The 15,395-nt window shown below is 37.1% G+C and overlaps 1 protein-coding gene across 1 annotated transcript in view; it reads right to left on the bottom strand.

The window, feature by feature from the left end:
* Nucleotides 1-15,395, bottom strand: part of CCDC171 (coiled-coil domain containing 171) — a 315,466-nt gene that overhangs the window by 242,990 nt on the left and 57,081 nt on the right. Inside the window, 2 exon segments of the mRNA XM_043566993.1 lie at nt 4,056-4,216; nt 8,345-8,437. Coding sequence (XP_043422928.1) covers nt 4,056-4,216; nt 8,345-8,437 — 254 coding nt within the window.

The following is a 15,395-nucleotide window of genomic DNA, read 5'->3' as shown; positions in this document are numbered from 1 at the left end:
GTTCAAATTTTCTATTTCTTCCTGTTTCAGTTTTGGTAGTTTATATATTTCTAGGAACCTGTCCATTTCTTCCTGAACAGTGTTGTTTTAATTTTAATTTAATTTTAGGGGTCCCTGGGTGGCTCAGTCAGTTAAGCATCCAACTTCAGCTCAAGTCATGATCTCAGAGTTCATGAGTTTCAGCCCCGTGTCGGGGGGCCTACTTCAGACTCTCCATCTCCCTCTCTCTCTGCTCCTCCCTCTCTCTCCCAAAAATAAATAAACATTAAAAATTTTTTATTTCATTTCAAACTAGATGTAAAGTTACCATGATCTCCTTCCCCCTACCAATTCTAGGCAATCAGTTACCACAGCTAATAAAGACCTGGCATAAAAAAAACTCTAAAATGAAAAGATTATTTAAAAGCTTTAGTTTCATACTACAACTTATAGATGCAAAAAAAAAAATTTATAACTAAGAAAATTTGATTATAGAAATACAGAAGAGGGATCTATTCTATCTAAAATTCTATATACAATATATATTTTTTTTAAACTAGTCTGTTATTGGTATCAAATTCTTCATTGAGATCTTTACAATATGTATGTAAAATATATATAAACACATATATATTCCACCTAAAATAATTTCATGCAGGAATGTTCACAGTTATGAAATGATTGACCAAAATCATAAATCCAAAATACACACACAAGATTTTTCTCCTGACCTAGACCTACCCGGGAAAAAAACAGAAGCTTAAGAACCTTAGGCAAAGTTCAGGCAGCATTTTCTCTACAAAATCTTTATCACTAGTTGTTGTATCAGTTCTATCCAACAGGTAAAACAATGTCCTACCCCAAACTCCCTGGTCTCAAAGTTGCAAATTAAAGGTATCATTTACCAGGGTGCCTAAGCGGCTCAGTTAAGCATCCAACTTTGGCTCAGGTCATGATCTCATGGTTCGTGGGTTCGAGCCCCCAAGTCGGGCTCCGTGCTGACAGCTCGGAGCCTGGAGCCTGCTTCAGATTCTGTGCCTCCCTCTCTCTCTCTGCCCCTCCCCTGCTCACGTTCTGTCTCTCTCTCTCTCTCTCAAAAATAAATAAACATTAAAAAAAAATTTTTAAGGTATCATTTATCTTAAAGACCTAAAATCTACCAAGTTTCCTTTTGAAATACATGATCCCAAACTTAGAGCTACTTTGAAAAATCAATATGTGAGAGTTCATGACTTTAAAACATTTTAAAGTATTTTTTAAATTAGATTCTGGGGGCGCCTGGGTGGCTCAGTCGGTTTAGTGACCGACTTCGGCTCAGGTCATGTTCTTGTGGCTGGTGAGTTCAAGCCCCGCTTAGGGCTCCGTGCTGACAGTTTGGAGCCTGGAGCCTGCCTTGGATTCTGTGTCTCCCTCTCTCTCTGCCCCTCCCCTGCTTGCACTCTTTCTCTCTCTCTAAAAAATAAACATTAAAATTAAAAAAAAAAAAAGAAGATTCTGAAGACAAGTCAGAAGTACAAATAGAAAATGAAATAGCTTGGGGCACCTGGGTGGCGCAGTCGGTTAAGCGTCCGACTTCAGCCAGGTCACGATCTCGCGGTCCGTGAGTTCGAGCCCCGCGTCGGGCTCTGGGCTGATGGCTCAGAGCCTGGAGCCTGTTTCCGATTCTGTGTCTCCCTCTCTCTCTGCCCCTCCCCCGTTCATGCTCTGTCTCTCTCTGTCCCAAAAATAAATAAACGTTGAAAAAAAAATTTTTTTAAAAAAAGAAAATGAAATAGCTTAACCAATCATTCCTCGTGCCATATCATTCTCTGTAGTACCACAGATCATTGGAACGGAAGAGGGTGTCATGTTACACACAAAGAAAAGGAAGATGCGATGGAGAAGAGAAGTCACAGGAACGAAGTCACAGAAATGAGTAGTGGGCTTTAATTACTATTTAATATTCACTGTTTATTATTATAGCACAGTTATATAGAGATGAAGAACAGATAAGGGACACTGTGTTAAAGTATTTTGGATTGTTACCTGGTGCTTAGTTGGAATATGTAACTAACATTTAGAATTGTTAGTTGATGCTTGTTGGAATACAAAATTTGAGTAAAATTTTTCAAGCACCAAAACACAAATAATAGCAGAACAAACCTAAAGAAAAAAATTGGCTTGGGGTATGATTAGAAAAGCACATAGATTAACATCCTGGAGCTTGGGGCACCTGGCTGGCTCAGTTAGTTGGTGGACCATGCAACTCTTGATTTAGGGTCCTGAGTGTGAGCTCCACATTGTCAGCAGAGTTTACTTTAAAACTTTTTTTTAATGTTTATTTATTTTTGACATAGAGAGAGACAGAGCATGAGCATGGGGAGGGGTAGAGAGAGAGGGAGACACAGAATCCAAAGCAAGCTCCAGACTCTGAGCTGTCAGCACAGAGCCCGACGCAGGGCTCGAACTCACAGGCCGTGAGATCATGACCTGAGCTGAAGTCAGATGCTCAACTGACTGAGCCACCCAGGCGCCCCGAGTTTACTTTAAAACAAAATATTGGAGCTTCATTGTTAGCAGGTCTTTTAAAATTCCACTAGTCCAACTTTTGCAGGATTCTCTTCTTCAATATCCATGACAAAGAATCTTCTACCTTCTGTTTTGAACCTCCCAAGACAGAGAACTCACTAGTTCCCCAAAGTAGCCTATTATTTCACTGGTGAAAGCTTTACTTGTTGGGAGTACAGTCTGGCTTCTTTCACTTGCAGATTCTAATTATTATCTCAAAGCAACAGTTAAAAAGTCTGCACTATATTCTATATAAAGGCCCTTCAAACATATTTATATATAAATGTGCAGATTCAAGCAATGGTTCAAAGGAAATACAGGAGGATAAGTCCTTAGACTAACATTCACAGAAGGTCATCTAAGTCATCCCAGAGGAAGCAAAAACTTTCAGTTCAGAATTACTGGTTTAAAATATTATAAGCATTACCAATAACAGTAATCTCAGGTAAAGAATTTTAAATTTTTTCAACATCAGTTTTTGTAAGTCAGTCTTTCAAGTGCCATCTTTATGATTTTGCTATACCTGTAATAATTACTACTATTTAATAACGCTTTTCTCTAACTCATTTTTTATGTCAAATGAAGTATTTTAAGAGGAATCTTCATGTCATTGCTGTAAGTGGAAAATCATGATCTATTTGTCATATACAAACTAACATTAAAAATAAATACACAACTTTAATATACCAACCTATTATCATGTCATGTACCAATGGTAGTATGTATTTCACCCTCTGGGGAGAAATGCTTTAAAACATCTACTATCAAGGGGAAAGTGGTGATGGGCATTGAGGAGGGCACTCGTTGGGATGCGCACTGGGTGTTGTATGGAAACCAATTTGTCAATAAATTATATTTTTAAAAATCTATCAACTTTTTTTTGGAAACATATTAAAGAATTATGAACTTTTAAAGCATCCTACAGAACATTCCAGATGAAAGGCTTTTGAACTGATAAAGGTTAAAATCAGTAGGAATCAAAAAGATCCTGACTCTGCCACTTACTAGTTGTGTGTCCCCATCCTCATTAAGCCTCAATTTCCACATCTGTAAAACAGGGATAAAAAGAGAAGCTACCTCATGGGGTGTTATATAAATTAAATGAAATCATGCAATGCTAGACGCCAAGTGAGCCACAATGCATGCGAGCCACTAAGAGTGGTATTAGTCCTACTGCTATTATGCCCGTAGTTTGAGAAAATCTCAAACATTATCCATCTCCACATAGCCCTTTTCAGGTGGCCTAGAAATCAAGGTCTTTAAAGATACTGTATTACATCAGTAAATACAAAATACATTAACATATTTACTTTCTAGGGTAAAAATTGCATTTCTGAGACCACTTGGAATAGCCATGATACTTCAAAATCCAAACAAGTAGAGAAGTATAGATCTGTTTTATGAAATCTTTTATCCCCAAACTAGCAGACATCAATGAGAACTACATCTAAAATACTACACATTCATACTTATGTAGGTTTCATAAACCCTTTACATTAATTTAAAGAATTTTACAGTAAAAGACTTACAAATTTAATTTTGCAAAGCTCTCTTGTGCATTATGCTTTTCTCGCTCATATGCACTTTCAACTTCTTTGAATTCATTCTTGATCATTTCCAAGTCAGCAACAGCTTCTGCCTGGCTGGCCTTCTCGACCTGCAAAGCTCCTTCAAGGTCTCGAATCCGTAACTACCAGATGTCAGAGAAGTAGTTAAAGCAAGGAAGGAAACGCTAGCGTCAGTCAAATTGAACAGCGTAATTTATCAGGAGCAGATCATTTACCTAAACTTCTTCCTTTCTGCTTTGGTTTAAAAAGGAAAATAAACAAAAGACAGTGTATTCCCTTTCTGAACATGTCTAATGGAAGGAAGAGTGGGAGAAGAGTTAACTGTGCAATGGAAATGCCTAATCCAAGTGCCTAATTTCGACCTACAAATCCACGTTCAAAACTTTGTATGAAACATAATAAAATGAGTGGTTTTGAAAACAAAAGCAAAGAATTCTTCCCCTCTTAAGAGAAACACTGTTACATTAACATCGTTAGTCTCTCAATAAAGTTTTACTCCTAGAGGTTTCTCACTGTTGACAAGTAAAACTTTTATTACCGAATAATACTATTTGACTAAAATATTTGTAAATGTGGGATATCTAGGATTTGCCTCAAAGTGATATAGGGATGGGAGTAGACAGGGGCAATAAATAAAAAGCCTGATTGGCCTGAGGTAAATCTTGAAGTGATGGCTACACAGGAAGCTCATTGTTCCATTCTCTCTACTTCTGCATATACTTGAAACTTTATATAATAAAACACTTTAAAAACTGGATTCCATGTAAACAATGACAGCAGAACAGAGGAAAAAAGCAGTATATTCCCATAAAAGAAGAATATGCAGCAGTAAAAAAAAAAAAAAAAAAAGTTACAAAACAACTTCTGAGAGGCACCTGGGTGGCTCAGTCAGTTAAGCATCATGCCTCAGGTCATGATCTCCCAGTTCATGAGTTCGAGCCCCGCATCAGGTGAGCTCGAGCCCTGCTTCAGGTGAGCCCCACTTCTCTCTCTCTCTGCCCCTTGTTCACTTGCACCCTCTCTCTCTCTCTCTCAAAACAAAAAAGAGTTTTTGAAAAGGAAGTTCTCTATGTGGTTCTCTATGTAGGGTTAAGGCAAAGTCCAGATAAAGTCTATATTTTGGGTAAATAAGTGGAAAAAATAAGAATAAGTAAGAGGCAATAGGGTAGATTGAAGGGAGACACAGGAGTGAAAGCAAGAGTTCTCATCCATTTAATATTGTTTTGATTTCTGAACTATGTTTTACCTTCTTCAGAAAATTAAGTTAAAAACAAAAATTAGAACGCTAAGTTCAAAAAAAGGGGGGTGGTAGAAAACACTTTATACGAGATAGAAAATCGGCTTCAGAATCCTAAAGCTCACGTTTAAATTCTAGCTCTACAAATTAACTTAGGTGACCTCTGGCATATTACTAAACCTCCAAAAAACCTGAGGTTCCTCACCTGTAAACAGTAAATCATCATCATCATCCTCATCAACAGACTATCTACAGAGTTGCTACAAAGATCTAATGAGAGAATATCTATCTAATATCAATATATACTTAATATCACATATGAATACATAATATTTGTTTAACAAATGTTTGAATAAATATTATTAAGCACTTAATATGTGCCAGGCAATGAGCTAGTGCTCAAGGTATTATATGATGATCATGAAAATAGACAGTCTTAGTTCTTGAAGAGCTCCTAGTCTTCAGGAGAGGACACACCACAAGAGAATATGTAAGTGGCTCCTGTCACAGAAACAGGCACAAAGGGCCATGAAATCAGAGAAATGCTCTGAACAAGCCTCATGGGGATGGCAAAAGACAATCTGAGGTAAAAAAAGATGAAGTCACCAAGAAATGAAGCCTAGGACAACATAAAAATGTTCTTAAATTAATCCATACAAAAAATAATCACCAGAATTATTATTTGTAATTATCCAAAAATATTTTGGAATAACTGAAACATTCTTACACTAACGTAAGGAAATAGCATAGATATGGAGATACAACCTGGTAATTTTTCAGATTCGGTCTTTTAAACTTTCTTTTTTTTTTTTTTTCAATTTTTTTTTTTTATGTTTATTTATTTTTGAGAGAGACAGAGCATGAGCAGGGGAGGGGCAAAGAGAAAGGGAGACACAGAATGAAGCAGGCTCCAGGCTCTGAGCTGTCAGCACGGAACCCGACACGGGGCTGGAACTCATGAACCCCAAGATCGTGACCTGAGCCAAAGTCGGAGACTTAACTGACTGAGCCACCCAGGCGCCCCTAAACTTTATTTTTCTCTGCTATTTTGTCTAAATCCAATGTTTACAAGTAAAATAATAAATCTGGACAACATTTTCTTCTATCTGCATTGCTATCTCCTTTCAGAAAATAAGCACACTCAATCACAAAGGATAAATCAATCCAACTGAAAGAGAACTAGTTTTCAAATTACTAATTGAGTCAACTCTCTGATTCTACTTTCTCATTTTTATGATATAGCATCTAAACAAACTTAAGTACAGTTTATGATAAAATGGTGATTCATTACAACTATTTAGTAGTCTCATTTGTCTCATTTGCTTTTAAACTAATCTGAATTTTACTAGATGTACCTCACTGAAAATACTTGTCGGTATTTATAGATGTATATGGTTCAAATATAAACTTTGGCTTTTTTTTCACAGTCAAAACCCTAAGTTAAATATGAAATATTAATGTATATAAGTAAAAACTATACATGTAATAATTATTTTTATAGCTATAAAAATATAACTACAATGAAAAACTTAATTTCTGAATTGTGCTTCTTTCATAAGTTAAATCTTTAGCCTTATTGCTTATTTTTGGGTGATTTAATCTTTTTTTTTTTTTAAAGAAAAGCTTAACTTGTACAAGTTTGCCTAAGATACAAACACTCAAATACATGGGCCTGAGAATTTTGCAGGTAAAGGAGGCATTTCATTAAAGATAAAAGTAAAAAAATAATTTATTATAAATTTCTTATGAGCTTAGTTACGCCCTATATTAAGACACGTTTAAGCAATAAGGTAAAACTTGGCAAGTTTTATTAATTAAAATTTAATATAAGGGAAAGTGTATGTCTTAAAAAAAAAATCCAAATTAAATTAAGGAACTTAGGGGCACCTGGCTCAGTCGGTAGAGCATACAACTCTTGATCTCAGGGTCATGAGTTCAAGCCCCACACTGGGTGTGGAGTCCACTTTAGAAACATTAAATTAAGGAATTTAGATTTCTGGAACTTTATGTGAGACTTGATTTATATACAACAAGCTATGGGCCAGACTTGGTCCATGCACAGTAGTTTGCCAACCCCCAGTTGGAATGCCTTCACTTCTCTTAGAAATTCCTTCTCATTCTAAAACCTAAAGGACACCTTCCTTTAGGATGCCTTCAATTAATTCCCCTCTCACATTTAATCTTTATTATGCCCCATAGTGTTTTAGTATTTGATATTTCTATCCACACATTTATCTGTGTATCTGTATAGATGTAGAGGTATAGATACAAATATACAGTATTTCTGGTAATGAAATGTAAGTTCCAAAAGGAGTTCTTTCACCTTTATCCCTTGGGCTCTTTTTTTTTTAATGTTTATTTATTGGGGGGGGGGACAAATGGGGGAGAGGCAGAGAGAGAGAGGGGGAAAGAGGATCCAAAGCTCTGCACTGACAGCAGGGAATCTGACGCCAGGCTCAAATTCACAGAACCATGAGATCATGACCTGACCCAAAGTTGTACTCTCAACTGGCTGAGCCACCCAGGTGCCCCACCTTCAGCTCTTAATACAGTGATAAGTACTGTGCACAAGATATACACACGATAAATGAAGGTGCTTATTTTTTCAGTGTTTTCAAAAAAGAAATTCAACCCATGGTTGTTGATAAAAAGAATACTCTGATCAGTAAATCTTTCTGTAATAGGCCAGAGGGTAAATATTTTGGACTTTGCCGGCCATAAGGTCTCTATCACAAAAACCCCCCCTTGCCACTGCAGCACAGAAGCCCCACAGACAAGACAAAACCTCCCTCGAACAGGCAAAGGGTGAGATTTAGCCTGTGGGCTGTAGTGTGTCAACCCCTCCTCTAATATCGTAAAAACCATCCTCAACTATATCCTGATACAAATAGGATAATGAGTGCCTTAACAATATGCTACCCATTCTAAACGCACACCTTAGCTCTCTGAACAGAATCCCACTTTTCCCTGCCTAATAAAATCCATACCAAAAAAATTTCGGCTTAGGCTTTACCTGAATAATTTCAGAATTAAATTTTGACTCCAAATGTGCTGCTCTTTCTGCTTCAATATTTTCTTCTAATTTCCTCACTCTTAGAGTAGTTGCCTGAAAACAAATTCAAAGGTTAAGCTCACAAACATTGGTGTTTATTTATTTATTTAAAAAAAAACATTTTTTTAACGTTTTATTTATTTTTGAGACAGAGCATGAACAGGGGAGGGTCAGTGAGAGGGAGACACAGAATCTGAAACAGGCTCCAGGCTCTGGGCTGTCAGCACAGAGCCCGACACGGGGTTTGAACTCACGGCCCGCGAGATCGTGACCTGAGCCGAAGTCAGATGCTTAACCGACTGAGCCACCCAAGCGCCCCAGACATTGGTGTTTAAAGTGGACATGGATCTTTGCAACAACATGGATGGAGCTACAATGCTGAGCAAAACAAGTCACTCAGAGAAAGACAAACACCATATGATTTCACTCACGTGTGGAATTTAAGAAACAAAACAAATTGGGGTGCCTGGGTGGCTGAGTCGGTTAAGCGTCCGAGTTTGGCTCAGGTCATGATCTCGCGGCTTGTGATTTCGAGCCCCGCGTCGGGCTCTGTGCTGACGGCTCAGAGCCTGCAGCCTCTTCAGATTCTGTGTCTTTCTCTCTCTCTCTCTGGCCCTCCCTGCTCACACTCTGTCCCTCAAAAATAAATCAACGTTAAAAAAAAAAATTAAGAAACAAAACAAATGAACCAAGGGAAAACAAAAGAGAGACAAATAAAAAAACAGACTTAACTATAGAGGATAAACAGATGGTTGGTGACCAGAGGGGAGGGGGGTGTGGGGAGGAGGGTGGGGGGGGATGGGTGAAACAGGTGAAGGGGATTAAAAGCACACTCATCATGATGAGCATTGAGGAATGTATAAAACTGTGGAATCACAATATTGTACACCTGAAACTAATATAACACTGTATGGTAACATACTGGAATTAAAATTAAAAACTTTTTTTTAAAGTGGATATAAATCACACTTTAGATTACTGTAGCCTCATTTTAACTGCTTTTCGAAGATTGTAAAAGACATGGTAAAAAAACGTGTGAAAATCATGCTCAGGAAGAATACTCCAGTCCTTGCTTTTTTTTTCTTTTTTATTGATGTATAATTTATATGTAATAAATTATATGCATTAAAAGTGTGTAATTTGGAGCACCTGGGTGGCTCAGTTGGTTGAGCGGCCAACTTCAGCTCAGGTCATGATCTCACAGCCCGAAGGCTCGTGAGTTCAAGCCCCGCATCAAGCTCTTTGCTGACAGCTCAGAGCCTGGAGCCTATTTCAGATTCTGTGTCTCCCTCTCTCTCTGTCCCTGCCCTGCTCACGCTCTGTCTCTGTCTCTCTCAAAAACAAATAAACATTTTTTTAAAAGTGTGTAATTTGATAAGTGTATATACACACACATGAAGTCACTGCCATAATCAAGATAAGAAATATTTCCATGACGCCTATAAGATTCCTTCTATCTCTTGGTAATTTCTTCCAGCCCTTAACACCCCACCCCCATCTCCAAGTAACAACTGATCTGGTTTTGTCACTATTAATCACTTTGTATTTCCCAGAATTTCATAGAGATTGAGTCATACAGCATATATTCTATATCGTCTGGCTTCTTTCTCCCAGCATAACTATTTTGAGATTCACCATGTGGTTGCATTTATCAACCGTCTATTCCTTTTTATTGTTAAAGTGTTCCACTGTGTTGATACACCACAACTGACTTATCTGTTCACCAGTTTACGTACATTTGAGTTGTTTCCAGTATAGGCGATTACAAATGAAACTATGAGCTTTTGTGCACACGTCTTTGTAAGGGCATGTACTTTGACTTCTTGGGGGTAAACAGTGAAGGGAAGAATGACAGGGTCATGTGGTAGGTGTATGTTTAATGTTTTATGAAACTCCCAAACTTTTCTGAATTGTTTATAATTTTATACACCCTCAACAACACTTGGCATGGTCAATTTTTGTTTTTTCATTTTTGGAGGAGGGTGATTTAAGACATTCCAATAGGCATGTAATGGTATTCCATTTCAGTTTCAATTTGCATTTCCCTAATGACAGATGACATTGAGCATCTTCTCACATATTTATTTACCATCTGTATACCTTCTTTGGTGAAATATCTACTCGGATCTTTTCCCCATTTTTTAATTAGGTTGTTTTCTTATTATTGATTGAGTTTTGAGAGTTCATTATACAATCTGGATACAAGTCATTGACTGGATATGTGATTTGCAAACATATACTCCAAGTCTATAGTTTGTCTTTTTGTTAACAGTGTCTTTCACAAAGCAAAAGTTTTCAGGGCACCTGGGTGACACAGTTAGTTAAGCAACCGACTCTTGGTTTTAGCTCAGGTCACGATCTTGCAGTTCGTGACTTGGAGCCCCGCATTGGGCTCTGCACTGACAGCACAGAGCCTACTTGAGATTCTGTGTCTCCCTCTCTCTCTGCCCCTCCCCCCTCATTCCCCCCCCCAAAATAAATAAACTTAAAAAAAGTTTTCATTATAATGAAGTCCAATTTATTAATTTTCAGATAGGGGTCAACTTCTGGCCAGAATCAGAAGTCAAGAGCTTTATTTTTGAATGTCATTTTTGCTCAGAAAACACAACCCTGGGAAGCACTGGATTCCTAGTCCCAAAGAGGTCACTGGTCATGACCAAAAGCCTGTTGGGGGCAAGGACAGCTATAGACGTTTCAGGGTAACAGTAGCAAAGAAAAGCCATGCCTAGAGTCTTGTCTGTCAAATAAAGATGGCTCAATAGTGATGGAGTAAGGCATTACTAATTTGATTTCCTTTTCAAATAAAATCTGGACAAGAAAGAAGTTTCTATTAATTATATTTACTTTATCATTTAGCCTAAGCTGAAGTTTTTTAAAAAAAAAAATTTTTTTAATGTTTATTTATTTTTGAGACAGACAGAGACAGAATGCGAGTAGATTAGGGGCAGAGAGAGAGGGACACACAGAATCCGAAGCAGCCTCCAGGCTCCCAGTGTCAGCACAGAGTCCGACGCGGGGCGTGAACTCACGAGCTGTGAGATCGTGACCTGACCCGAAGTCGGACGCTCAACCGACTGAGCCACCCAGGCGCCCCAAAGCTGAAGTTTTTTAAAGGCCCAACTTGATTAATTTGATTTTTCCTCTTTCCTCCTACCCTTTCCTTATTTCCTTTTTTTTTTTTTTTTTTTTGCAGATACAGTAATGTAATGAATCACACAGGGAGGAGCATAGATAAAAACTGGATAATTCACAAATGAATCAAGCAGTGTGTGCATATGTAAGAAATGACTAGTTTTTTGAGCAAAGCATGTTCCTATGATGTCTTGTGTTAGAGTAGAGCAAAAACACAAATATCCCTTCTTCTCTAGAGGACATTGTAGTCCTTTTGCTACTAATAGCCTTCATAGTCAAGAAGCAATTCTGCTTCGACAATCACTCCGTTTCACAAATATGAAACTCACAAAATATTTTTTTACACCGACTTATGTGCTTTAGTTAGATTTTGCAATCCTATCAATAATATTTCTTACTGAGTTACTAGAAAAGACTTTTTTCCAGAGGGCAGAAAAAGCAGTAAGTCCAAATGTGATCTTTTGGGTCTAAATTGAATTTAAATCCAAAACAATAAAATGATTTTTTTTAAGTTAGTAGAATACAGTATCTTTAAAGGTAAAATCTGACATTTATATCCTATACTGCTACAGTATTTTGAAATAATGGGCATTCCACTGAAAGATGAAACTGGTAAATATTCATAATTTAGTCTGACAACTCAAGACTCAAGATTCAAAAAAACGGGAAATGAGGAAATATAAAACTAAAGAAGGGTGCCTGGATGGCTCAGTCAGTTAAACATCCAACTCTTGATTTCCGCTCCAGTCATGATCTCACAGGCCCTGGGATCAGGCCCCACGTTAGCCTGAGCTCTCACAGTGCAGAGCCTGCTTGGGATTCTCTCTCTTTTCCTCTCTACCCCTCCCTCACTTGTGCACATATGTGCTCTCTCTCTCTCTCTCTCTCTCTCTCTCTCTCAAAATAAATAAAAATAAACTTAAAAAAAAACTAAAGAGTTATTATTACTTTTTTAGGTGTAATAATAATTGGTATTGTGGCACCTGGCTGGCTCAATCAGTAGAGCATGCAACTCTTGATCTCAGGGTCATGAGTTCAAGCCTCACATTGGGCAGAGTTTACTTAAAAAATTTTTTTTAATAATTAGTATTTTTAACTCCTATCTCTTTGAAATACATACTAACATGTTCATGGATGAAATTATATGTCTGGATTTGCTTTAAAATAATAAACTGGGGGTGGGGTGCCTGGGTTGCTCAATCAGTTAAGTGACCAACTCCTGGTTTTGGTTCAGGTCATGATCTCACGGTTTGTGAATTCGAGCCCCATGTTGGGCTCCACACGGACTAAATAAATAAATAAGTAAATAAACAAACAAACTTTAAAAATAATAATAATCCGGGGGTTAGGAAGGGAAGCTGATAATCATGAAATAATGTTGGCCATCAGTTGATCATTCTTGAAGCTGAGTAATAGGCACATGAAGTTCATTTTAGTATTCTGCTGACTTTCACAGATGATTGAAATTTTCCATACTGAAAAACATTTTAAAACAGCAACAAAAGCAAAGGAAGTATGGTGGGGAAGTATGGTACTGGTATCATTATTTACCAACAAAATTGTATTCTGACCAGAAAAGATCATTAAAATAAACTAAGCCATTCATTCCTAAGCAAAAAAGGTCAGTGGGAAGGTGAGACTTTGAACCAACCAATTCCTACCTATATTGTCAAAATATTAAGATATATCAAATAAAATATTCCCTTCATACTCATTACCACCTGTCTCAAAACATGTTTCACACCAAACATTAGTCCCATGGAAAGTTATTAGCTATTATATGAAAAAGCAATTTCACCATCATAAGGTGACAGACACAGAATTAAAGCCAATTTTACTAAAGCACTTTCCAAAAAGTTAACATGATCTTGAAAAGTTAGAGCAAAGTTGGAAAACTCACATTTCCTGATGTCAAAACTACTACAAAGCTACAGTGATCGGAACAATGTGGAACTGGCATAAGAACAGACCTATAGATCTACAGAAAAGAACTGAGAGTCCATAAATACATCCATGCATCAATGGTCAATTGATTTTTGACAAGGGAGCCTAGACCATTCTATGAGAAAGTATCATTTTTTTATTAAGCAGTGCTGAGGCAATGGGATATACACATTCAAAAGAATAAATGTGGACCCCTAACTCACATCATATATAAAAATGAATTCAAATGGATCAATAGTGTAAATATAAGAGCTAAAACCATAAAACTCTTAGAAGAAAACATAGCATTTATGACCTCAGATTTGGCAACAGATTCTGAAATACAACACCAAAAGCATGAGTAACAAAAGAAAAAAAAATTGGACTTCATAAAAATTTTAAATTTTGAGCATCAAAGGACATTATAAAAAAGTGAAAGGCAACCTAGAAAACAGAAGATATTTATAAATCATGTATCCGATAAGAGTCTAGTATGCAGAATATACAAAGAGCTGTTACAATAAAAAGACAAACAACACAATTTAAGAAATTAGTAAAGGGCTTGAATAGACATTTCTCCAAAAAAGATATGAAAATGACAAGTATATCAAATGATGGCCAACACTATTAGTCATCAGGGAAATACACATCCAAACCACAAAGAGATATATCTTCATGCATGTGAGGCTAGCTATAATTTTAAAAGTGGAAAATAACAAGCATTGGTGAGGATGTAGAGAAATTAGAGAGACCTCATAAATTACTGGTGGGAACGTGAACTGGTGCCACCACCATGGAAAATGGTTTCTGAGTTTCTTAAAAAGTTACACAATCACCATATCCAGCATTTCCATTCCTGGGTATATACCCCCAGAAAAATAAAAACATGTGCAAACAAAAACTTGTACACAAATGTTCACATCAGCATTTTTCATAACCACCAAAAAGTAGAAACAGTTCAAATGTCCATCAACTGATGAATGATGAACAAAATATGGTGTATCCCTATAATAGAATATTATTCAGCCAAAAAACATTCAGTACCAATACCTGCTATAACATACATGAACCTTGAAAATATATGTTAAATGAAAGAAACCAGACACAAAGAGACTATGTATCGTATGACTTCATTTATATGAAATTTCCAGGATAGGCAAATCCATAGGGATAGAAAGTGTGTTAGTGATTGCCAGTAGCTAGGGAGGGAGGGAGGAAGGAGCAGTGATTGCTAATGGACATGAAGTAGTGAGAATGTTCTGGAATTAGAGAGTGGTAATGGTTGCACAACTTTGTGAATATACTAAAAATATACTTTAAAAGGATGAATGTTACAATATGTGAAATATATCTTAACAAAAAATAAAAAGAATCCTGAGTATGAGAACCAAAGACAATGTCAAAGAAGTGACAGCCCCCTAAGGCAACTTCATAATTGCTGAAAAAAATTCCCTCTAAATGCTGACTTTGATCCTTAGAACAGGGATCCCCATTGGTTTTAGGTATAAAGCATGGTATCTACTATAGCTGAAAAACTCTTATATTTAGCCAGATTAAAATGAGCATTACTCTACGTAGGCCCAATACTAGTTTAAATCTTTTTTCTTTAATTTTCTTAATGTTTTATTTACTTTTAGGAGAGAGAGAGAGAAAGAGAGAGCAAATGGGGGGAAGGGCAGAGAGAGGGAGACACAGAATCCAAAGCAGACTCTAGGCTCTGAGCTGTCTGCCCAGAGCCCGATGTGGGGCTTGAACTCAGAAACCGTGTGATCATGACCTGAGCAGATGTTGGTCACTTAACCAACTGAGCCACCCAGGTGCCCCTAAAAAAAATTTTTAATGTAAACTCTACAAAATGCTCAGCTTAGATTCTGTAAGTCAGAAGAAGCCTAACCAGTCACAAGAAAATAGCCCATAGGGGCGCCTGGGTGGCACAGTCGTTTAAGCGTCCGACTTC

The sequence above is a fragment of the Prionailurus bengalensis genome, chromosome D4 (genome assembly GCF_016509475.1).
Source record: "Prionailurus bengalensis isolate Pbe53 chromosome D4, Fcat_Pben_1.1_paternal_pri, whole genome shotgun sequence".
Lineage (NCBI taxonomy): Eukaryota > Metazoa > Chordata > Mammalia > Carnivora > Felidae > Prionailurus > Prionailurus bengalensis.
Note: the sequence above shows the minus strand (reverse complement) of the source record. Positions and strands in the feature narration are given on the sequence as shown.